General features: G+C 47.8%; 2 protein-coding genes across 7 annotated transcripts in view; one reads left to right on the top strand and one right to left on the bottom strand.

Moving 5' to 3' along the window:
• The window catches only part of KANSL3 (KAT8 regulatory NSL complex subunit 3), a 41,361-nt gene extending 40,851 nt beyond the window's left edge, over positions 1-510 (bottom strand). For 4 of the 6 annotated variants that reach the window (XM_012535939.3, XM_004277781.4, XM_004277782.3 and 1 more), the window contains exon 1: positions 419-510. The gene's annotated coding sequence lies outside the window, so the exon portion shown is untranslated. Of the gene's footprint in view, positions 1-20; positions 338-418 lie in introns of those variants that run through there. The other 2 variants (XM_049696258.1, XM_033401885.2) reach the window with 2 other exon arrangements.
• A 6,465-nt stretch (positions 511-6,975) lies between these two features.
• The window catches only part of FER1L5 (fer-1 like family member 5), a 48,758-nt gene continuing 30,881 nt past the window's right edge, over positions 6,976-24,852 (top strand). Inside the window, 14 exon segments of the mRNA XM_049696232.1 lie at positions 6,976-7,060; positions 9,260-9,312; positions 9,901-9,992; positions 10,679-10,787; positions 11,824-11,878; positions 12,338-12,447; positions 14,397-14,525; positions 15,703-15,765; positions 16,509-16,559; positions 21,449-21,479; positions 22,157-22,272; positions 22,504-22,627; positions 23,052-23,104; positions 24,316-24,384. Coding sequence (XP_049552189.1) covers positions 6,976-7,060; positions 9,260-9,312; positions 9,901-9,992; positions 10,679-10,787; positions 11,824-11,878; positions 12,338-12,447; positions 14,397-14,525; positions 15,703-15,765; positions 16,509-16,559; positions 21,449-21,479; positions 22,157-22,272; positions 22,504-22,627; positions 23,052-23,104; positions 24,316-24,384 — 1,140 coding nt within the window.

The following is a 24,852-nucleotide window of genomic DNA, read 5'->3' as shown; positions in this document are numbered from 1 at the left end:
GGAAGACCCCTCTCCCTCACCGAGGCCGGGGTGGTCCCTGGGGAACCGCCCTCTGCTCCAGGTACCCTTCGGGGGTCCAGCCACCGAGCCTCAAAACCGCCCCAGCTGGTAGCCAGGGCTTGTGATTCGCACGTTACAGACGGAGGCGCCGGTTCAGGGGGATGGAGTGACTTAGCCAAGGTCACCGAGAGTTCACGACGAGGAGGAGCCGCCTCCCGCCCACCCCGGCCCCGCGCAGCGCCCGCGTCACGGCGGCCCGAGTCCGCCCCCGGCCCCACACGGCCGTCCGACCCAGGCCGCCCGGTCCCCGCGCACCCTGGGAGCCCGGAGGTCCTCACCGAGACCCCCGCTCACACCGACCCGGGCCTCGACCCCACCCCGGGCCCGCCACCCCCGCCGGGGCCGACCCTTCCCTCACCCGCAACCTTCCGGCCGCGCGCTCAGCCCTGGCCGGATTCCTGTGCGCTTGCGCATTACCGCCTCCAAGCCCCGGCGCCCCGGGCACCGAACAAAACGCGGAAGTGGATTACAGCCTGGGAAGGGAGGGGCGGTGAGCCGCAAAACCCGGAACGGATATAGCTGCGGGGGAAGAGAAGAGCCCAGAACGCGAGCGGGTCTCGCAGGCAAGACAGCGCAGAGTCCGGAGTTCGGGCCTATTGCATCTTCAGCAGGGAAAACTAGGGCGAGGGAGGAGGCTGGCTCCTGCAGCCCCTGTTCTCGCTTCCCCGCATTGTTGCTTTGCCGGGTGGCTGGCATACTTCTTTCCTTTAATTAATTTTTATTGGAGTATAGTTGCCTTCTTTTCAAATCTATGTAAATAACTGTTTAAGAAACTTACAGGGGCTTCCCTGGTGGCGCAGTGGTTGAGAATCCGCCTGCCAATGCAGGGGACACGGGTTCAAGCCCTGGTCTGGGAAGATCCCACATGCCGCGCAGTAACAAAGCCCGTGCGCCACAACTACTGAGCCTGTGCTCCGCAACAAGAGAGGCCGCGACAGTGAGAGGCCCGCGCACCGCGATGAAGAGTGGCCCCCGCTCGCTGCAACTAGAGAAAGCCCTCGCACAGAAACGAAGACCCCACACAGCCATAAATAAATAAATAAATTTTAAAGAAACAGACTTACAGACATAGAAAACAAACTCATGGTTACCAAAGGGGAAAACGGGGAGGGGGATAAATTAGGAGTTTGGGATTAGCAGATACAAACTACTATATATAAAATAGGTAAACAGGGGCTTCCCTGGTGGCGCAGTGGTTGAGAGTCCGCCTGACGATGCAGGGGACACGGGTTCGTGCCCCGGTCCGGGAAGATCCCACATGCTGCAGAGTGGCTAAGCCCGTGAGCCATGGCAGCTGAGCCTGTGCGTCCGGAACCTGTGCTCCGCAACAGGACAGGCCACAAAAGTGAGAGGCCTGCGTACCGCAAAAAAAAAAGTAAACAGTAAGGTCCTACTGTATAGCACAGGGAACTGCACTCAATATCTTTAAATAAACTATAATGGAAAAGAATATGAAAAAGAACATATATACATATGTGTGTGTGTGTGTGTGTGTGTGTGTGTGTGTATAACTGAATCACTATGCTGTACACCAGAAACAAACACAGCATTGTAAATCAACTATACTTCAATTAAAAAAAAAACTGTTTAATTTATAATTGTGATAGTAAGGGCTGGTATTTAGAGAATGCCAATCAAGTTCTAAGTAACATAAATAACCTACTTCATTTAATCCTCTCAGTGACTTTATATGCTAGGTTCTATTATAGTCATATCCATAGAAGTCAAGTATTTTGCCTAAGGTTACACAGCTAGTAAGTATCAAAGGCAGAACTGGAACCAGGCAGCCTGGCTTCAGAACCTCCTCACAGCTCCACTCCCCACCATGCCTACTGCAATAAGGAAAAGTGGATGGTGATCTGAGCACGTAGAACAGCAAGCCAGCCTTGGCTTGGGTGATGGGGTGGGTGTCCCTGGGAAGGTGACCTTAAAGCTGAAACCAAAGGAAGAGAATACGGTAGCATGGTAGATGCTGGGTGAGAAGCTCTCCAGGAGAAGGAACAGCAAAGACAAAGGCTCTGGGGCAGAAAACAGCTTTAGAATATTAAAAAAAAAAAAAAAAAAGTGGCAAGAACAGTGTAGCTAGGAAGCAGTGGTCAATAAGTGGAGAGAGATGAGGTTGGAGAGGCAGACATAACTCAGACCCTAAAAGGCCCCAGATGCCCCAGTAAGAATTCTGGTACTGACCATAGATTGCTTTGAGTTAACTTTCCTCTGTGTTTTGTAAAGAGAGAGTAGATCCTAAAGTGGGGGATGTTAACCTTCTTCGTATCCTTCAGAGAACATAGCCAGGATATAGGGAATGGATCCTGTGTTGACTGATTGATGACCGATCAGTTGGTTGACTGACTGACAGTGGGACCCCAAGGCAAGAAACGTGGTTCAAGAAGAAAAATAAATCTTTACCACTTCACACCCGCTAGGATGTCTAAAAAAATCAATGGTGACAACAAAAAATGTGATAAAAAGTGTTGGCAAGTACGTGGAGAAATTGAAACCCTTGTACATCGCTGATTGGTTGGTAAGATGGTGCGACCTCTTTGGAAAACAGTCTGGCAGCTCCTCAGAATGTTAAGCATAGAGTTACCATATGACCCAGCAATTCCACTCCTACATATATACTCAAGAGAATTGAAAACATATGTACACATAACAAGTACACAAATGTTCACAGCAGCATTATTCATAATAACCCAAAAATGTTAACAACCTAAATGTCCATCAACTGATGAATGGATAAATAAAATGTGGTATATCCATACAATGGATGTATCAGCTCATAAAAGGGAATGATGTACAGTTGTCACCTGGTATCCAGATTGGTTCCAGGACCCCCCTTGGATACCAAAATCCACAGATGCTCAAATCCTTTACATAAAACAGTGTAGTATTTGCATATAACCTACACACATCCTCTCAAATACTTTAAATCATCACTAGATTACTTATAATTCCTAATACAAGGTAAATGTTATGTAAATAGTTGCTGATGCACAGAAAATTCAAGTTTTGCTTCTGGGAACTTTATGGAATTTTTGTTTTTTAATATTTTCCATCTGCAGTTGGTTGAATCCATGGATGTGGAACCCATGGATTCGGGGTGGCCAACTGTACTGATACATGTTACAAAATGGATGAACCTTGAAAACATTATGCTAAGTGAAAGAAGCCAGACACAAAGGCCACGTATTATATGATTCCATTCATATGAAATGTCAGAATAGCAAATCTATAGAGACAAAGTGGATTCATGGTTTCCAGGGGCTATGGGAAGGGGGAAATGGGAAGAGACTGCTAATGAATATGAGGTTTCTTTTCAGGGTGATGAAATGTTCTGGAATTAGATAGTGATGACAGTTGCACAACCTTGTGAATATACTAAAAACCTGAACAGTACTGTTTAAAAGACTGAATTTATGGTATGTGAATTATATCTTAGTAAAGCTGCTATTAAAAAAAATGCTTTATTGTTTTAAGACACTGAGATTTTTGGAGATGTTTGTTACCTCAGCATAACATAGCCCATCCTGACTGATACATCCAGCCAGACTATCAGTCAAGTGCAAGGGCGGAATAAAGACATGTGCAGACCTACAAACACTCAAAAAATTCAGAAAGCTATGGGAAATCGTGTTCCGCTAAGATGAGAGAGTAACTCAAGAAAGAGGAAAGGATCTGGGAAACAGAGTCCAACACAGGAGACAAACGGGGGAATTCTAAAACTGGTGGTGAAGAAGGGAAGCCCCAGGATGATGGCTGTGCTACAGGACTGGGGAGCAACCAACGTAGACTAGAGAGGAGAGGAGGCCAGGAGAGATCTCCCCAGGGCTCAGGGAAAATGAAAAAACTGGTAAAATACCTGATGGATTTGAACCTGGGGGAGACTGTATTAAAAGGAGATCACAGAGCTGTTGAAGGATGTTAAAAGACTTGGTCAGACTTTTAAGAAAAGCAAGCAAATGAAAAAAACGAAGCAATTTGTAAATTACAGAAAAACACAAAGTTGTATTAGAAAGGATGAGGAGGACTTCCCTGGTGGCACAGTGGTTAAGAACCCGCCTACCAATGCAGGGGACACGGATTCAAGCCCTGGTCCAGGAAGATCCCACATGCCTCAGGGCAACTAAGCCCATGCGCCACAACTAGAGCCTGCACTCTAGAGCCTACGAGCCACAACTCCTGAGCCCGTGTGCCACAACTACTAAAACAACTAAGCAATGAGCAACTAAGCCCGTGCTCTGCAACAAGAGAAGCCACCGCAATGAGAAGTCAGCACACCGCAACGAAGAGTAGCCCCAGCTCACCACAACTAGAGAAAGCCTGCGCACAGCAACGAAGACCCAACGCAGCCAAAAATTAATTAATTAACTAATTTTAAAAAAAGAAAGGATGTGGAATTGGAGGGTACTACTTGATCTGCAGTTAAAAAAACATACATTATTATAAAAATGAAAATACTGAATGTAGATTTAGCTCCCAAATGAGATACAATTATGAGAACAGGATGCAGGAAAGGCAGGTGTAAGAAAGCTGCCATGGTGTGATAAACAGCAGTAGATAATATCTAAAAGTGATGAGTTGGGGGAAGTTTGGGAGAGAGAAGCTAGGAGGTGGGAGAGGAGTGAGAGACGATATAAAAGAGATGACTTGACAGACAGAGTCTCAAAGTGAAAAATTCAAGATATGCTATTTAAATAGCATCAAGAGATGCTATTTAGAGGCTAATGCTACTATTAGGACGACAGGAGAAGAGCAGCCTTCGGTCCATCCCTCCCCACGCTTAACTCTCTTGCCCTGGCACTTATCCTGAGCCTTCATTCTGCTGTTTTTTTCTTTATACTCTGATCAGCGCTGTGTATGGGTTTGTATCTTTTCTCTGCCCCTCTTCCTTCCTCAGCACACCAGGTTTATCATTTTTTTCATTCTTTGCCAATTTGGGAGGTGATAAATGGTATCTTGTTGTATTTCTTTGCTTATTAAGGAGGTTGAATTTTTTTAACATCTCTTTTGTTTTTTGGGCTTCTGAGTCCAATTTGGCAAAGTGATAAACAGTATCTCATTGCGTTTCTTTCTTTTTTTTTTCATAAATTTATTTATTTATTTTTGGCTGCATTGGGTCTTCGTTTCTGTGCATGGGCTCTTCTCTAGTTGTGGTGAGCGGGGGCTACTCTCTTGTGGTGCGTGGGCTTCTCACTGCGGTGGCTTCTCTTGTTGCGGAGCGTGGGCTCTAGGCACGCAGGCATCAGTATATACGGCTCACGGGCTCTAGAGTGCAGCCTCAGTAGTTGTGGTGCATGGGCTTATTTGCTCCGCAGCATGTGGGATCTTCCTGGACCAGTACTCGAACCCGTGTCTCCTGCATTGGCAGGCAGATTCTTAACCACTGCGCCACCAGGGAAGTTCTCATTGTGTTTCTTTGATTATTAAGCAGGCTGAATTTTTTTTACATCTTTTTTTTTTTTGTCCATTTGGACAGTCAGTCATCTAATCTATACTTTGCCCCATTTTCCTTTGGAGTATTCATCTTTTTCTTATTGAATTATAAGAGCTGTTGCAAACATTCCCTACTTTGATATACCTTTTTTTTGTGTGTGTGGTACGCGGGCCTCTCACTGCCGTGGCCTCTCCCATTGCGGAGCACAGGCTCAGGACGTGCAGGCTCAGCGGCCATGGCTCACGGGCCCTGCCGCTCCGCGGCATGCGGGATCCTCCCGGACCGGGACACGAACCCGTGTCCCCTGCATCGGCAGGCGGACTCACAACCACTGCGCCACCAGGGAAGCCCTGATATACCTTTTAAGGTATATTTTTCTGTACAAGAATCTTGAATTTTATGCGGTCAAATCTATCCGTCTCTTCCTTTTCCTGGGTTTGCCTTTTGTGTCATGCTTAGTTTGGAAAATTATTAACAAAGCAACAAGCATTGTGTTGTGTTTACATTTCAAGAAAAACTGTCAGGAAGTACTTTTTAAACCTGCTGAAAGCAGTCCTAACACCAAGATCACACATTCAGTTTTTTTGGGGTTTTTTTGCTCTAAAACATACCCATGCATGTTTTAGAATGGGTAGTAAGCTTACTGCTAAATTGTTTCATCAACGAATATACTTTTTTAAAACATCTATTAATTTTCACGCTAACTATTGGATAAGGTATAATTTATATAATGTTCAACCCTAAAGCAGAAAAAGCTTAGGGACAAGAGCAATGACCCCGTTCCATCCTCATGCTGAGAGGCCTTGAGGGCAATGAAGATGCCACAGCAAGATAATATGTCGGTGAGATTTTTCTTTATCCTTACAAACCCAGCTGGCGTAAGAGCTCATTGATGAGAAAGCTAGTTTCTGCTGGTTCAAGAGAGACTCATATCTAGACTCACGTTTCCTTTAGAGAAAAGGAGGCCTAAACGTTTGCTTCCACATGAGGAAGGACTTCTGAAACACCACTGAAATCGTCTTTGATTTCCTTATTTCTTTTCTCAGCTCACCTCCCTTCTCTATTTTCTCACCTAAACTGTGTGACTTTGGCAATGATTCACTCCAGATAACTTGCTTGTATAAAGGGCAGATATTATCCTTCTACCTGATCTTGAAATCAGAAGGACAGTAAGAACGAGAGAGAAAAGAGAACGGAAGGAGGAAGTGAAGTTCAGCCAAACTGGTTTGTTTCTACAGCCCCGGGTGCCTCAAGCCACTGGCTTCGTACCCTGTGATTTCTTCTTCCTCCCGTTCTCCTCATTCCTCTCCAGAACCAAGAACCACCACCCAAGAACCACTGACCTTTGTGACATCACCTCTCTTGCTAAGCAACACACTCAGGACCTTCCTCACCCCCCGAGCCCTGGGAGAAGCTTTGGACCAAGTTGCTCCAAGAAGGAAGCTTTGCCAGAGAAGGACGGAGGGAAGTAGGTGGAAGAGATGCTGCGGCTTGTCGTGTGGTCGGCCAAGATCAGCCCATCCCTGAGCCCCCCACCCAGACCCTGCGTGTCCGTGTACTTCAGAGGTGAGAGCCAGGAGCCCTGAGAGGCAACATACGTTCAATGAAAAACTAGATTTATCGGTGCCCTACTAGGTAAAAATGCCCTGTGTCACAGGAAGGTGAGGTAGACACCGTCCGGCTCTTTCAAATTTATCATCCTTGTTGCTATTATTTCTCTTAGTATGACTCCTCTGCCTCCCATTTTTTCCGGAGAATGACTACTGGAGAAAAAGAAGATGAATACTTCTCAAGTTTCTTCTATGAACTAGGGCTGTGCCAAAAACAGGTTAAAAAAAACCCAAGTACCTGCTTCATAGGATGGCTGTGAGGATTTGAAAAGATAATATACAGACAGGTCTTTGTACAACTTCTAGTAATAACTGCTCAATTGTATGAATTACTTTTATAATCAACAAAGTTTTATAAATGTAATGATTTTTGATCCTCACAACAATTCTATGAGGCAAGTTTTATTGTCTCAATTTTTCATAGATAAGGAAAAAAGTCCAAGAAAGGTGGGAGGGGTGGTGTAAAGGATTTATGAGAGAAAATGAAAGAGGTTAAGTGTATCTATATAACAAAGAGCTGGGAACAAAAAGGGGAAAAGGGAAAGAAAGATGAACAGTCTGTTGGAGGAGAGAAAGGGGGTGGACACAGGCAAATGAGGTTTTCCAGGAAGTGTGGGGAGTGAGAAAATTGGGACCAAGAGAAAATAGGACTCAGTAGTTTCCCAAAGAAATGAGCGAAGACTGAAATTCCTTAAATTTTTTTCTGGCCTGTGAAACCCTGCTTGCTGAGTATGCTATCACTCAGAGATGGAACACTCAGGACTCCAGGTGCACAGGGTAATGTAGGTTTATGTCCCCAGTTTGTGGGTTGAAAGAGGTGTAGTGGAGGTTCAGCATGTCTTTGCCCTGAAACTAATTTTATGGTGAGCCGGGGAACAGTCTGATTCCAAGCCATCTTCCCTGTCACCTCCCAGGCATTGACCTTCTCCTCCTAGAAATCTCTCTTACAAAGATGCCTACAGGGCTTCCCTGGTGGTGCAGTGGTTGAGAGTCCGCCTGCTGATACAGGGGACACAGGTTCGTGCCCCAGTCTGGGAAGATCCCACATGCCGCGGAGCGGCTGGGCCCGTGAGCCATGGCCGCTGAGCCTGCGCGTCCAGAGCCTGTGCTCTGCAATGGGAGAGGACACAGCAGTGAGAGGCCCGTGTACCGCAAAATAAATAAATAAATAAATAAAGATGCCTACAACCCAGAATCCTGGGTTTGCCCCCAGATTTCCTACACATTTTTATAACTGAATGTTTGTTTGAAATCTTTTATTCCTTTTTCACATGTCGTTTCCAGCCCCGCTTCCCCCATATACCATCCACTACAGTGTCCCCCTTTCCCACTACTGGACAGGCACAGAGAGTCCCCTGCTTCTCCCCCCACCCCCGACTGTCTCCTCTCTCTTCTCTCTCACACACATTCTTTCCTTGGGAAGAATCTCAAATTTAGCAATTTAGAGGTTCTTTGCAGGGCTATAGACTGTTCTTTGTTAAAGATATTTCTGGGGAAGGCATATTTTAGTGGATAAAGAGCTGTCAACCCATTAGAGATATTTTGGGATGTATTAGGGTACACTAGCTTTGCTCCGGTCACAGCGGAACCCTTAAATCCCAGTGCCTTAACACAACAAAAGTTTACCTCTTGCCCACACCAAGGGCTGCATCGACTGTGCAGATCAGGCAACAATCCTGAATGACTCCTCCAAACAGTAGTTTAGGGACCAGCTGCTCTTTGCTTGTGGCTGCAAAGTCACCAGGTACCACCCAGCAGATGGTGCGAGCGCATGTGGAGAGTGGGGAGGAGAACGGAGACTCTCATGGGAGATTTTGGGAGCCAGTCCAGGCTGTGGTGAGCAGGGATCCCACACTCGGTTGGCCAGAATGAGTCACACGGCCGCACCCGGCTGCAAGATGGCTGGGAACTATGTACCCAGGAAGAAAATGAAATGAACACATAACATTATCTGACACATGGAGTGATGTCACTCTTATAAAAAGTGAGAAAATTTGAAATCTCCAGAGTAGGAAAGAATCAGTGCTGTATCACATCTGCCAATGTAGACTTGATGTTTTCTACATCTAGATAAGCCCTACCCCTCTTTGCTCACTTGAACCTAGACTTTGAAATATTTCCTACCACTAATGCCGGCCCCTTGGTGTCTTTGCAGATGTCCAGAGGACAACTCATGAGGTGGAAGGCAATCACCCCATATGGAACGAGGTAAAACACATCAGGCAAGCCCAGATGAGGCAATGACAAGCCCCACAGTGAGGCTGGGTCCAGACCGTGCCCAGAAGTCTAGGGAGGGGACAGGGAGCCTCATCAGCCTTTCCCAAGGCTGGAACATCGTGCCCTGCAGGTAGCCTCTAAGCTGAGAAGGCCGTGCAGGTCTCGGGACCATAGCAGCTCTTGGCCCATCTCACCCACTCTGGGGATAGACCCATCTTGTCCAACCGGGCCGTCCTGATGTTCCCAGAAACCTGAAATAGAGACAGGGCTCCTTGTGTAGGATCCCCTCTCATCTCCCATCCATCCATGTCCCCCCACCCAGTCCCCAAACCCCTTAGCTACTAACAAGCCCACAATACTGCGTAACTCCCACAGTTAAGCTGTGGGAGCCCAGGTAGGTTGCCTGGTCCCTTGATGAGGGTAGCAAATGCCATCCTCTTAGGAAATTAGACTTGAGGGATATTCCTCAGTTTGAGAGAAACACAGTGCCAGCCCGTTCCCCGTATCTTTTCGAATTTCCTAGGAGGGTGGAAAAGGGAGGGGAGAGGGAGGATGTTGACCTGTTTGTACCTCCCACAGACCCTCATCTGGCACCTCCAGAACCGCCCCCTGCAAAAGGACTCTTTCCTGCAAGTCACCCTTCGGGACATGGGCTCAGTAAAGAAGGAAAGGTAAGGCAGAGAGAGAGACAGGAGGAGCCTGGTTCTCTGACTGAAGCTACGGCAGATGCTGCGTCTGTAACTCACTCAGATGCAAGGACCAGAATCCACTCCAGACAGCTAATGCAAAAAAAACAAAGGTGGGGTGTGTGTATATGAAGGTATATGGATGGACAGATCAACTAGAACTAGGAAACTGGGGACCCAGGGACAGTTCTGTCTCTTCTGAAGGCACAGAATCTCAAATCTCTTTCTCTCTGCCCAACCCCGGCTTCTCATCACAGCCCCATTCTAGTGCCTCACTGAGACTGGGGCTATGGCATCCCAGGTCAAAATTCCCAGGACAGAGAATCTGACTGGCCCAGCTTTGGTCAGGTGCCCACTTCCTGGTCCAATCAGCTGTTACTTGGCACAGGTCCCATTCCGGAGGCGTGTGGGTGCAGAGCTTCTGGGAAAAGGCTGGGCAGGGCAGAGCCAGTAACTCGGGTGCCCCCTGTCCAGGAAGCCCCAAAGCCAATTCCCAGAGAGTTGAGAGCCCTCTGGTGGATGCTCCCAGTCAACAGCCTCCTTCCTGAAGCCTCGGTGGGCAGCGCAGCTTCGAGGAGAGAAAGACGTCTCGGGATAAAGTCATGCCTGGGACGGAGAAGGACACCATCTCCTCTGGCTCGGGAGCTCACACCTGCTCTCTGTCTCCCCAGGTTCATCGGCCTGGCCACAGTACTGCTCAAGCCCTTGATGAAAAAGCCAAGTGAGATCCTTTTCGTGAAGGACCTGACCCTGCTCAACCATTCCATGATGCCCACAGATGTGAGTCGGGCCCTAGCAAGCGTGCGTGGAGGAGTGGGGGCTGCCGCTGAAGCTGAGCTATCCACTCCAGCAGAGTGCCAGTGTGCCCCCAACCCAGAGAGCACTTTCTGCCCTGCGGGGCACCCATCACACTTCCCATCATCTCCCCAGCTTCCCCGTGCTGCCCTCCATCCACCTACCCACATCTCCACCCTTGGTCCACCCATTGAGATTGAGTGTTCAGTTGATTGTCCACTGGTGTCAGCAACTATGCAAGGCCTGGGATACAAAATTGAATGAAACCCACATCTGTTGTCACTCTCGGTGACAAGTGCTCCAGCACGTGTATATTGGGGTCAGTGAGCTATTTCACTGAGGTCAGGAGAGAATGAACAATTCCGCTTGGGAGGAAATGGAAGGCTTTACAGGGGAGGTGATTAAGATGTGTGGAAACACATGAAGACCAACCAGATGAGAACAAGCAAAGGTGATTTATTCAGAGCTTGCTATATAACAAGGGAGTCAGCCACCATCACTTGGCTTTGACAGAGACTCAAAGGCAGGCAGAGGAGTGGGAAAGCTCTATGTTTAGAGCACTTACGGAGTGTTTAGGGGTCGATTCTGATGATGGTCTGGAGGATGGACGGTCAGTGAGAGTGCTTGCAGGCAGGAGGTCAGTTAGGTGTTTGCTGGAGCTCCCACATGAGGTCATAAGACATTGGGCTCGGAGGTTAGCATCAGTGGTTCTAGACTGGTCTCAAGTCAACCCTCTCTCTCTTCCCCACCCTGCTGCATCCTCTTCTGTCACCACCACTAATGTGTGCCTCCTGTATTCTTCAAACCCCATCCATGGTAACCCATTGCTCTCTCCCCACCAGTTTATAACCTCCCTCCATCCCAGACCACACAGGCCCCCATGGTGTGATCCTGTGCCATGGCCAGCATCACTCCACCCGGGAAGACTGGGTGTGGCCCCTGCCAGGCTGGACCAGGTTCCAGTGCTATGATTTGGCCGAGGACTGCAGGATCTTACAGCTCCCCTGCCTTTGTTTTGCAGTGCACTCTCACCCTACAGGTGGCCCTTATGACCCCCAAGGATATCGAGAAGATAGGTATGTACTTCCATGGGACTAAGCCCTGCATTTCACCAAGCATAGCTGGATGGGCTCTTGGGGATCTTGGAGACTCAACCACTGAGCCCTACAGAAGGATAGTGACCAGGTTAGGGTCTGTAGGCCAGATCTCCGGACACCTGCCTGAGGTCACCTGTCCTCCCAATGTGTCTACTTGTCGTCTGTAGACAGAAGACCCAGCCTCCAATGGGCTGCAGAGAGAGGCAAGGATGGCCATTTCCAAGGGCCTCCATATGTAGAGTGTGAGGCCCAGGGTTGCCCATGGTGGGTGGAGACCATGGGAATGTCTGGGGAGGATATGTGCCCTTGTCAGGGCCTCTTGGCCATGATTTTAGTCAGGAGCTGGTCACTGGGGATAGAACACGGAAATGGGGGAAACGCCTCCAAGTCTCCTGAGCCCCAGCCTCTGAGAGCCCACCATGGACTATGCTTCCCCAGGCGATGAAGACCACCTGGCCATAATGGCACAAGAGGTGGCCAGGCAGCAACGGATGTTTCCCAGCTCCGCTGTACACAAGGCTCTGTCCCCAAAGCCTCAGCACTTCCAGGTGAGGCCGTCCAGGGTGAAAGCCCACATGATTTGGCCGACACCCTCACTGTGTTCCCAGGCCATCCCTGCCTCTCCACAAGGTCATGGAGGAAGGTCAGGGCTTCAGATTGGTCTCCAGGTCCTCAGATCTTCACCACATCCTCTGCCCCTCCAGGGGCCATTCTGGGAAACTTCTGCGTGTGGCTGAGGCTGGAGCCAGCTCCAGGGAGGTGACAGAAAGCACTGAGGGCAGTGCACACCAGGCCCTGACCATGCTGGGGAGGCAGGGCTGAGGCCCGGACCCTGCCCTTCAGGAGGTGGCAATACAAGGCTAGCCTTGGGCAAGGAGAAATGAGCTGCACAGCAGAGGCTGAGGAGAGTTCGAGGGGATCCCTGGGAAGCTCCAGGGATTCTGGAACCCCCATACCATGGCTTACCAACTTACTTCTGATCTCTAGCCTGTAATCTAACATTTCTGCCGTGGTTGGAGCTGCTCCCTAGCCAGCCACGTGCTCAGGAGACTGGGAGTCATCCTTGGCTGCCCCTCCTCCCCCCACCCCACCCCCCGCATCCAGTCAGTGGCCAAGTCCTAGCTCTTCATATCACCTGGCCGCACCCATTTCTCCATTGCCTCTTCCATCCCCTGGTCCCAGACAACAGCATCCCTTCTCTGGACCACCTTGAATAGGCTCCTCCCAAACTCCCAGCCCCCAGCTCTCTCCTGTCCATTTTTCAGTCCAAGTGGTCTTTCCAAGATGTCATTCTTGGGACTTCCCTGGCGGTCCAGTGGTTAAGACTCCATGCTCCCGAAGCAGGGGGCATGGATTCGATCCCTGGTCGGTGAACTAATATCCCGCATGACGCGGCCAAAAAATAAATAAAGTCCTTCTTATCATGCCATGCGTGTGCCTAAAAATGTTCTTAAAAATGAGGACTCCCAATGTTCTCAGGACATAACCCAAACTCCTTACGATGGCTTCCCAGGCCCTTGATAACCCAAGCCTGGCCCCCAGGCCACTCTGTCCCCTGCCCCTGCCCCGCCCCGCCCTGCTGTAACATCCTGCACAACTTACAGTCCCCGCTCTCAAGACTTTCTCCCTAGCCACCAGGCCTTTGCACGTGCTGTCGCCTCCTTTGGAGAACGTTCCCTCTCCCCATTGGCCCTGTCCCTCTTCACGAGGCTAGCTGGCCACAGGATAGAAGGTCAGTGTGCCCAAATCACTACCCTTCCTATGTACTAGTGCGTAGGGCAAAGTTCTGACATGAGGCCTGTTTGCATGGTCTGACCACTCTTGTCTCTGATGGTCAGGTAGCTGCATGTGTATTAATCCTTGAAGGGCCCCTGGACTTGATGGAGACACAGGAGGCCTCGTGGAGAATGGCCGGATCCACGGGCTGGGCTGGGAGAGCTGCGCGCTGTTACTACCTCTAGTCACGACAGGCTCCCACGACTGTGCCCTGCCAGCCACCGCCATCTCCAGTTCCTTCCCCTGGGGCCTTAGCCAGCCTGGATCTTACGGGCTCTTCTCCCTCCCACCTTCTAATTCTAGGCTCAGACTTCATCGTCCCTTTACTGAGTCTCAGGAAAGTATATAAAAGCAGCAGAAGAAGAAATCACAAATCAGAGATCAAATCACAGATCATAGATTCAACTGCATAGAACTTTAAAATGTTCGATTCCCTAAAAAGATCGCAGACAAACATAAAAAGACAGCAAACTGAGAAATGTTAGACTTTATTCTGTAACTAGTCCCTACCACTCAAGAAACACCCAAGATGAAAAGGGCAAAGTGGAGGTGACAGTTCCCAGAAAAGGAAAGAGAAGGAACCATGGCCTTCCCAGGGCCCATGGGGTCGCTTTCTATCCGCAGTAGATGTTTCTTATCAGAACATATTGTTCTTCTAGAGAAGAGTCCCCACTGGGGAAGGGGAGCCCAACGTCAAGTTCCCCTGTTTGCTCCTCTGCAGGTCCGAGTGAAGGTGTTTGAAGCCCGGCAGCTCATGGGCAAGGACATCAAGCCGGTGGTGAAGGTGGTCATCGGAGGCTACCAGCACCACACGCGGATCAAGATGGGAAATAACCCTTTCTTCAATGAGGTGGGCAGCACGTGCCCTTCAGAGCCGAATGGGGGCACTAGGGCCAGGAGGGCCAGCCAAGGGATGGGCATTTCCTGCCGGCAGCCAGCAAGCTTGCTCCCTGACACGGGTGCTTTCATTTGTTTGTTCCACAAACTCTTACTGGGCATGGAGGGCCAAACACTGGGCTTGGCACAGGGAATAGAGAGCGAGTAATTCCGAGCCCTGCATGGGGGGAGCCAGTGGTCTGTGGGGGGCCTCCGGCATATGTGAACACATAAAGGATGACAACCGGGCAAGACTGCGGTTCACAGGGATGGCAGCCGCGAAATGCAGGCCCTCTGTAGCCCTGGCCACTGCAGAAGCCCCACCTCACAGCATCATGTCTGACACGGTAGGAACTCCATGAACATGCGCCGAATTAATTGATGACTAGACCACCAAGGAAAAGATAAAAGCACGGTGCAGCTGGGGTTGGAGAGGACTCCGAAAGGGCAGGATGGGGAAAGATAATTCAGGAAAAAGGAATAGTGTTCTCAGAGGCCTGGAAAGGAGAAGCGGCAGGGCTGGTTGGCAGAACTGTAGACACGAGTGTAGTTGGAGGGGAGTGGCCGGAGGTGAGCCTTCAAAACGCCCTGGGGCCCCGTCATGGATGGGACTTGGGAGCCATGGAGGGATTCAAGCAGGAGAGTGACAGGGCCCGGTCTGCATCTGGGGGAGGAGGTTCTGGCTGCAGCAGGGAGTGGGGTGCAGTGGACCGAGAGGGCGATCTTTTTTTTTCGGCCGCGTTGCTCAGCTTGTGGGATCTTAGTTCCCTGACCAGGGATTGAACCCAGGTCCTCGGCAGTGAAAGCGCAGACTCCTAACCACCGGACCGCCAAGGAATTCCCAGGGCGATCTAGAAGGAAGCCGGGGCTTGAATCTCCATCCCAGGGCAGTTAGCTGGGCCTTGGTCTGCTTCTGACAAGTCCTCCAGGGATCCCTTATCCCGCCCTTTGCTGGATAGAAAACCCCTCTGGGACCTGGCAGGCCTCTGCTTCTGTGGGAGGAGCGGTAGGTGGTAGTGAGCTGAAAGCCATTGAAATGGGTGAACAGCGGGGCAGAAACCTGCTAGTCTGAGGCTTCAGGCTTGCTGAGTCCCTGGGGGAAGTGGTGGAAGGAATTTCTCCTAAACACACCCCGACTCTCTCTGCTTCAGATCTTCTTTCAGAATTTTTGTGAGGCTCCTGCAAAATTCTTCGACGACACCATCTTAATCCAGGTGAGGTGCTGGACAGGGTGGGTCCACTTTCTTGTCCCACCTCAATTCTGGAAAGTGCGTCAGCCCCGCATCCTTACCTGTAGAGCTAGAGTCACATCAGATGGTCTTTCTGACCCCAAGGCAGCACCTCTGCCACCTTCTTTATCCCGGCAACCAGACACTCCATTCATTCATTCATCCATTCATTCATTCATTCATTCAACAAATGTTATGGAAGGCCAACTGATAGGCCCTGAGCTCAGCTCCGAGGTGAACAAAGCAGCCCTTTCCCATGTGCCAGTATTCTCATGCCACCCTTCAAATGTCCCCTCAACATGGGACATCCCTTTCTCCAATCAGAGGGAGCCCGGTAACAATGGTGAGCATGTATTTATCAAGTGCTTCCTATGTGCCCAGCACAGGGCTAAGGGGAGCAAGACTTCTCCCTTGAAAGTTTACATGTTCTTGAGAAATAGCCAGGACAGCATGCAGGGGAGAAAGTTGAGTGCAACAAATTGCTTTGTGGAGATCAAGTGAATTGTCCTCTCTGATCGATTTCCTCATCTGTAAAATGGAGCTGCAATATATGAACTTCACAGGGCTCCTCTGCGAATTAAATGAGAAAAACTACATGGAAGTGTCAGCCATTAGGAAGCATTGAGTAAATCCTGGAGAATCCAGATGTACCCTTATGATTCCTCCCATGGGGCTGGGGGAAATTGGGCTTGTGAATAACTGAGATCTTTCTGGAAACTCCCCTGCAGGTGATGAATTCCTCAGTGATGAGATTCAATGCAGAGATCGGGAGATTCCAAGTGAGCACTGGATGGAGGAGGCGCGCTTTGGTGAAACAGTTACAGTGACCCACCCTGGGCTCTATGTCTAAGTCTAGGGGAAAGGATTTTGATGCTACAAGATCCAGATTTGGATCCACCTACCAACTGGGTGATTTAGACAAGTTATTCGGAGCCTCTACTTCCTCATCTGTAAAATGGGGATAATAATATACTCAACCCACAGGGTCATTGTGAGGATTAAAGTATGTAACATTTATGAAAGCGCTGGGTGCCACGTTGAATCCCCCCACACTTATGACACTGTGGAAGCAGAGGACTCAAAAGGTCGACCAAATTGCTGGAGAAACCTAGAGAAAGATTGCTGCCTATGAAGACAAGAGTAAAAAGATTTGCTTTGGGAAAGACCCAGGTTGAGAAGTGAGGAAAGTTCACACGGTCATGAAGGGCTAAACTAAGATTCTCCAAATCCAGGAAGATCAGGAAAAGTTAGGGTTGCCAGATTAAATACAGGATGCCCCGGAAATTTTGAATCTTAAACAACAGGTACTTTTAAATATAAGTATATCCCCAGTATTTCATGGCTCCTCATGAAGTATTGCTTGGGACCTACGTATACTAAAAAAGTTGGCGTTGTCCGAACGCGGGTTGGAAAAGAATTTCCAGACGTAAGGCAGAATGTAAAGAAGATAGAATTTATTAGAGGGAAGGGTCGCTGCTAGAACAGAGGGCCAACTTCCTAGTAGTCTGGGAGAGTCGAGCCCGAACGTGTGCTATTGATCAGTTTTTATAGCCAGAAAACAAAGGAATGGTCCGAGGTGAAATTTTCCTTTACCAATTGGTCGCGGCACATACACCTTCCTTCTATAGGATGGGAGTGGGACAGGGCAGATGCCTTTCCTTATTTGGGACAGGTCCCATCGCCCAGGCGGGCGTCGCCCAGGTGGGCTCAGGAATTTCGTAAGCATCGTAACATGGTAGGGAAGGTGATTAAGAGTCTGGTAGGGGGGTGTACCACTGCAACTTTTTCAGGCAGGGTCGTCCTTTGTCCTTGAAGCACCATTGTCCTTGAAGCACCACATTGTTTATCTGTAACTCTAATTTAAGCTGCCATCTGTATTTTCATTTGCTAAATCTGGCAACTCATGGAAAAGGGCCCAGCCCTTGGGAAAGGCAAATTTAGGGCAAATCAAAGTAAGGTTTCTTTCTCACTACAGTACTTGTAATAAGCACAAGAAGGGTCATGACCTGCCCCTCCCCCACCTAACCCTCAAGGAAGCAGCACAGGTTTAGAAATTAAGAGATTCTAGAGAGGCTAGGTAGCGGGAGGTCAAAATGTGTTTTTTTTTTTTTAACATCTTTATTGGAGTATAATTGCTTTACAATGGTGTGTTAGTTTCTGCTTTATAACAGAGTGAATCAGTTATACATATACATATGTTCCCATATCTCTTCCCTCTTGCGTCTCCCTCTCTCCCACCCTCCCTATCCCACCCCTCTAGGTGGTCACAAAGCACCGAGCTGATCTCCCTGTGCTATGCGGCTGCTTCCCACTAGCTATCTATTTTACATTTGGTAGTGTATATATGTCCACGCCACTCTCTCACTTTGTCACAGCTTACCCTTCCCCCTCCCCATATCCTCAAGTCCATTCTCTAGTAGGTCTGTGTCTTTATTCCCATCTTACCCCTAGGTTCTTCATGACTTTTTTTTTTCTTATATTCCATATATATGTGTTAGCATACGGTATTTGTCTTTCTCTTTCTGACTTACTTCACTCTGTATGACAGACTCTAGGTCCATCCACCTCACTACAAATAACTCAATTTCGTTTCTTTTTATGGCTGAGTAATATTCCATTGTATATATGTTCCACATCTTCTTTATCCATTCATTTTGACAAAGGCCACTGTGCGACTTCCAGACGATGACCGACTGTTGAATACGTTTTAGAGGTCAGGGAAAAACCTGAGCTTTTAAAAATATATATATTCCTTTTTTGGAAAATTTCAAACATACACAAAAGTAGAGAGAATGGTATCATGAATTCCCCCATCCCCATCACTCACCTTCACCAATTCGTTGTCAATCATGTCATCATGTTTTATCTACACCTGCCCCCTCCCTCTCCCCTACAGATCTTTTTTTCTTTTTTTATCCCCCTACAGATTTTGAATCAAATCTCAGACATCATTTTATTTTTAAATATTTCATTACCTATTTCTAAAACATACAGATTTTATTAAGCATAACCAAAGACGATGACTACATCTAAACACCTTTTTATAATTCCTGGAGAGCACTAATATCTAGTCAGTGCTCACATTTCCCTAATTGTCTTGTGAATTCCATTTACAGTTTGTTCAAATCAGGATCCAAACCAGGTGCACACACTGCAGTTGGTTAAAATGTTATTTTTAGGTGTATTTCATTCAGTCGGTCCTGCCCCCTAGTTTACCTTGTCATTTATTTGTTGAAGCAACTGGATAGTTTGTCCTGCAGTTTTCCCTCAGTCTGGATTTTGCTGGTTGTACCTCCAGGGGATCACTTCTCACGTCTCTCTGCCCAGGTATTTCCTATCTAGAGGCTAGATCAGACTTGGGTCAATTATTTGGCAAGATGATGTCACCAGGAGACACAGAACGACTGTTGGTCTCTTTTTATGTTGTTAAGAGCTATTGATGATCACTGCCTAGATGTATGGCTTCGTTAGAGGTGACTGAGTTTCATTTTGGTTTGTTTTCTTCTAGCTTTATTGAGGTACAATTGACATACAATGAATTATACTATTTTATTTTATCAGGATCTTAGTCCCCCGACCAGGGATTGAACCCGGGCCAAGGCAGTGAAAATGCTGAGTCCTAACCACTGGACTGCCCGGGAATTCCCTATACATATTTTAAATGTATAATTTCATGTTTTAAAATATGTATACAACCATGAAACCATGATCACAATCAAGGTAATGAACATATCGATCATATCTATCACCCTCCAAAGTTTCCTTGTGCCTCTTTGTAATTCTTCCCTCTTCCCCCAATCCTTCCTGCTCCCATCCCCAGACAACCACTGGTCTGCTTTCTGTAACTACACATTGCTTTGCATTTTCTAGAATTGTATCCAAATGGAATCATACAGCATGTACTTTATTGTTGTTTGGCTTCTTTCAATCAGCATAATTCTTTTGAGATTCATCCATGTTGTTGCATGGATCGATCGTTCATTCCTTCTTATTGCTGAATAGTATTCCATTTATGGATATACCACAGGTTGTTGATCCATTCATCTGCTGATGGACGTTTAGATTGTTTCCAGCTTGGCGCTATTAAAACAAAGCTGCTGTAACACTGATTTATAAGTCTTAGCATGGACCTATGCTCTGATGTCTCTTGACTAAATATGTTAGAAGTGAAATGACTACCTCATATGGTAGGTGTGTGTTTAACTTTTAAAGAAAATTTCTAGCAGTTTTTTCCCAAAAATTCCAGATAGGTTCTACCATTTTATATTCCCACCAGCAGTACATATTAGAGTTCCAGTTGCTCCACATTCTTATGCAAACTTGATACTGTCCATCTTTTAAATTTTGGCTCTTCTAAGTACGTGTGGTGGTATCTTGTTGTGATTATAATTTACACTTCCCTGATGATGTTGAGCATATTTTCAAGTATTTGCTATCTAACTTCTTTGATGAAGTGTCTGTTCAAATCTTTTGCTTGTTTTCATTGGGTTGTTCGTTTTCTTACTATGGAGTTTTGAGATTTTCTTATATATTCTGGATACAAGTCCTTTATCAGATAAATGATTTGGAAAAATGTTCTCCCAGTATATCACGTCTCCTTTCATGTTCTTTTCTTTCTTAAGGGTTCTTTTTTTTTAAAAAAAAAATAAGTTTATTTATTTATTTTTGGCTGTGTTGGGTCTTTGTTGCTGCACGTGGGCTTTGTGGCGAGCAGGGGCTACTTTTCTTTGTGGTGTGCGGGCTTCTCATTGTGGTGGCTTCTCTTGTTGCAGAGCACGGGCTCTAGGCACACAGGTTTCAGTAGTTGTGGCACGTAGACTTAGTAGTTGTGGCACACGGGCTCTAGAGCGCAGGCTCAGTAGTTGTGGTGCACAGGCTTAGTTGCTCCACGGCATGTGGGATCTTCCCAGACCAGGGCTCGAACCCGTGTCCCCTGCATTGGCAGGAGGATTCTTAACCACTGTGCCACCAGGGAAGCCTTCTTTCCATTTTCTTAACAGTGTCTTTCAAAGAGCAGAAGTTTTACATTTCGATGAAGTCCAATTTATCAAAAATTTCGTTTATGAAAAAAAAAAAAATTTCGTTTATGGTTGTGTTTTTGTTGTTGGATCTAAGAAATCTTTGCCTACCTAACCCAAGGGGCTGACTGAGCTTTAAAGCAGGCCTACATACAAAACTTGGGGCTTGCTCTATGGACCCTTCCAAGGGTGGCCTGAATGTTCTGCGCTACCTTGCCCCACACCACCTTCAATCCTGTACTGCATCCCTCAGGCCTCAGGGAGTCAAAAACTGTCTCCCAGGGGAAAGGAAAAACCCATAGTCTCTTTACCAAGTCCTCCCTTGACCATCCTCTTCCCCAGGACGGAAGACACCTTTCCCCAACCCCCAGGGGTAGGGAAGAATAACGCTGTGTTGGCCAGCAGTGCTGGTGGTGGTCAAGAATCCTTTCAATCCAGGTCACCTCACTTACTAGTTGTAAAACTTCGGGCTCAAACTCAGTATCCTCCTCTGTAGAGTGGAGGTGATAATGGCCTCCACTATGATAATGGCCCAACTTCCAGGTCATTGTAAAGATTAAAGGAATTAGGGTGGAACAAGTACTCGTATTGTCATCAAGTTGGTTGGCTGGAGGCCCTAACTAATCCTTACTCTATTCTTGTCTTTTCAGACAGATATTGGGTTCATCTACAACTCTCCAGGTAGGTAGCAGTTGTTGGAAATATGTGTGTCTTCTGAGAAAAACCAGGTCAGGTGTTGAAATCATCTCAAAATCCCTGTATGTTCAACACATGGGGGGAGAGTATTAGAAGGTGTGAATTATTTTCTGTACTTAACATTTTACTGTACTTCATGGTATTTTATCTTGTTTTATAATAGCGTCTTTCTCTACAAAAATCAAAGCATCTCTTTGGGTCAAATGCTAATTTTTTATTGCAGCCTTGGGTTGAATTTCTATTTTTCTATGCCAGTGTTTGAATTTTGTTGCTGTTGTTGTTTATTTTATTTCTTTTAATTGAAGTATGACTGATTTACAATGTGTGGCCAGTGTTTGAGTTTTGAGTAGACCTGACCATAACATACATACCAGGTTGAGGTTGGGACTTAGGGTTGGGGAAAATATTTGCCTCTCTCAGACCAGGACAGTAAAAACTATAAGTTCCCTGGATGGGAAAGGAGGGTCCCTACTTCCTAAAGGCAATAGCGGGCAGCTTTTGCTTAAAGGTAGGAGTGACTCCCATTTCCCCCTGCCCCTGGCTGGGAACCAGAATATATGAGACACGTTTCCACACCCGTCTCCTACAGAAGCAAAGGGTGGTTTCAGGGAAGAAGAATAGAGACTGGAGGCTGGTCTCCCATGGGCCCTCTGCCTCTCCAGGTCACACACTCCTGAGGAAATGGCTTGGCCTCTGCCAGCCAAATGAACCCAGCAGTGGTGTGAGGGGCTACCTGAAAGTCACCATCTCTGCCCTCGGTGTGGGAGACCAGGCACCGGTGAGGCTGTCCCCCCCAACACCCCAGGAACATTTCCTACCCTGGCTGCTTCCGTGGGGTCCCCCGTGGGCCCCCCAAGAGGCCACTGCTCTTCACATGCTTTCGTTTGTCCACTGTGTCCCTTCAGGGTTGTCCATCCCCACCCCAACCAAGCGGAAGGTTGGGGAAGCCAAGTCTGCTGGCCGTGACCTCCCTAAGACTCTGACCCTATTAGCTCTCTGGTCTCTCCAGGTAGATCAAAAGCTGACCTACAGGGCTGATGACACTGACATTCAGATCTTCAAGTCATCGGTGGTGCCCATCAATGTGGCCTACTTACAGTTCTTCATCTACTGCGCCGAGGATCTCCACCTCAGTCAGTCAGGGTGGGGGAGGGGCTGACCCTGAGGTTCCCTAGCCGGTGGCACTCTGGTTTCTCCTGGGGCTCCCCAGTTCCGTCTTGACACCACGATTTGGGGTGGGGGAGAGAGGGAGACTGAAATCTGCCAAGAATGGTTTTATGAAGGTCCCTTTAAAATGGGCCATGTGCCCCTGCCCTGTCTTTGATGCCCAGATGCAGACTCAAGGTTCCCTATGCCAGGCCCCACCCCCGCTGCTGTTGTGTGCCAGGACACACAACAGCACATGGAGACAGGGTGGAAATGGGAGGTGTCTGCACAGGGGGCACCAAACCAAATTATGGGGGAGGGTTTTAAGTTGTTCTGTCACTTCTCCATTTCCTTCTCCTGAAAAAAAAAAATGCTGCTATCTCAGAAATCTTTTAACTTCTTTGCTCTTAGAGAAACACCACTCAGTGAGTCCTATGTTGGAGGTGGAACTAATTGGGGAAAAGGTAAGTGTAAAAATGGTCTGAGACTTAGAGAAATTGGCACCTAAAAAAAAATGGTGTGGAGGAAAAGTGGCCAGGACCCCAGGTGTTGTATCCCAGTTCTTCCATTTATGGGTGATATGATCCCACTGGACCCGGGCCTCTGTGAAGGTGGAGGCCATGGCTTCGTCAGCCTGTATCCCAGAGCTGTGCCCAGTGCCCTGCATAGAGAAGATGCCCACCGAAAACCAAACATCCAAATGCACGGATGAGTGGACAAGTGGATGAAACAACATGCCCGCAAATGCACAACATTGAAACTGTCACTGTCCGCTTTGGACCTCAGTTTCTTCATCTAGAAGTTGAAGGTTCTGGGCAAGAGAGTTGCTGACATTCCATGAACCTCTATGAACATATGGTAGCATTTTCCAAAGGGTGTTGATGGATGTTATGTGCAAAAAAAAGATCGCATGTTCAAATCTGGGGAATGCTGGGTTAGATATGTTTCAGAATTCATCAACCATCATTTCCACCATATTCTACCTATTAGAAGAAGTCATTAAATCCAGCCCATACGTGAGGGGAGGGAGGTTAGTGTCCGCCTTTTGAAGGGGAGAGTATCAAAGGGAGGTGTGGACATAGTTTGAAGCCACTACACTGAGTATTTATTTCCCAATGAGTGGTTTAGGAACCCTGGAAGTAGGTGAGATACTGTTGGGTGGTAGAGGCATACATTTTTTCAAAAATTTTAGTATTTCTGTGTTTTTCTTAGAGTGTATGAAAAAGTTTAAGCAGTTCAACTAACCCTTGGTTTCACTGACACGGTTGCTTAGAGTAAGGCTAGGTTTAAAAATGAAGTCAAGTGATGTTTTAGAAAGGGGGATACCATCAGCATTGTTATTGCTGACTTTTTATTGGGATCTTAGAGTTTATCTAACAAAATCTATGTGTTTGCACTGATATAATAAAGTTAGTAACCCTGTATCTATTTAAAAGTTAATTGAAAGCTGATTTAAGGGAAAATATGAAGGAGTCTGGATCTAGGTAGCTACTCAAAGGACCAGAGTTGTAGCGCATGAGAAGTTGTCAAAGTGTCTTTGGACCAGGGATTCCCATGACCAGCCCTGTGCTGCAGACAGGTTCACCTGTGGGCTGGACCGGAAGGGCTGGGAGGTGAGGCCAGTGGAGGGAGGAGGGGACAGGCTGGCACTGACACTGCTTTAGGATGTTCCCAGCTCAAGACACACGTGCGGATGCAAACCGAGAGCCCCATATGGAACCAGATCCTGACCTTCCAGATTCAGGTATTGCTGTGCCGTCACGCCCGCCCTCTTCCTCCTGCACCACAAACAGAAGGGGGTTTGGGTGTTTGTGGGGGCGTGTGGATGGAAGGTAGGGGCCACGAAGCACGGCGGGAGGGGGCGGGGACTCTGCCTGATAGGGAGCATGAGGAAGCCCAAGACATATTACAGAGAACCTCACTTGAAATGAATGGGGGGAATTTCCTGGCAGTCCAGTGGTTAGGACTCTACGCTCCCACTGCTGAGGGCCTGGATTCGATCCCTGGTCGGGGAACTAAGATCCCACAACCAAGTGCTGTGAGGCCAAAAAAAAAAAAAAAAAGGGAAACCAATAAATGACCCAGATGATTTCAGCTAATGATCAAGGAGGCTAGGTTTAAAAAAAAAAAAAAGAAATGCAGCTTCCCTGGTGGCGCAGTGGTTGAGAGTCTGCCTGCCGATGCAGGGGACGCGGGTTCGTGCCCCGGTCCG

The sequence above is a fragment of the Orcinus orca genome, chromosome 13, assembly GCF_937001465.1.
Source record: "Orcinus orca chromosome 13, mOrcOrc1.1, whole genome shotgun sequence".
Taxonomy (NCBI): Eukaryota; Metazoa; Chordata; class Mammalia; order Artiodactyla; family Delphinidae; genus Orcinus; species Orcinus orca.
The sequence above is the reverse complement of the archived record's forward strand: the minus strand, read 5'-3'. Positions and strand labels throughout refer to the sequence as shown.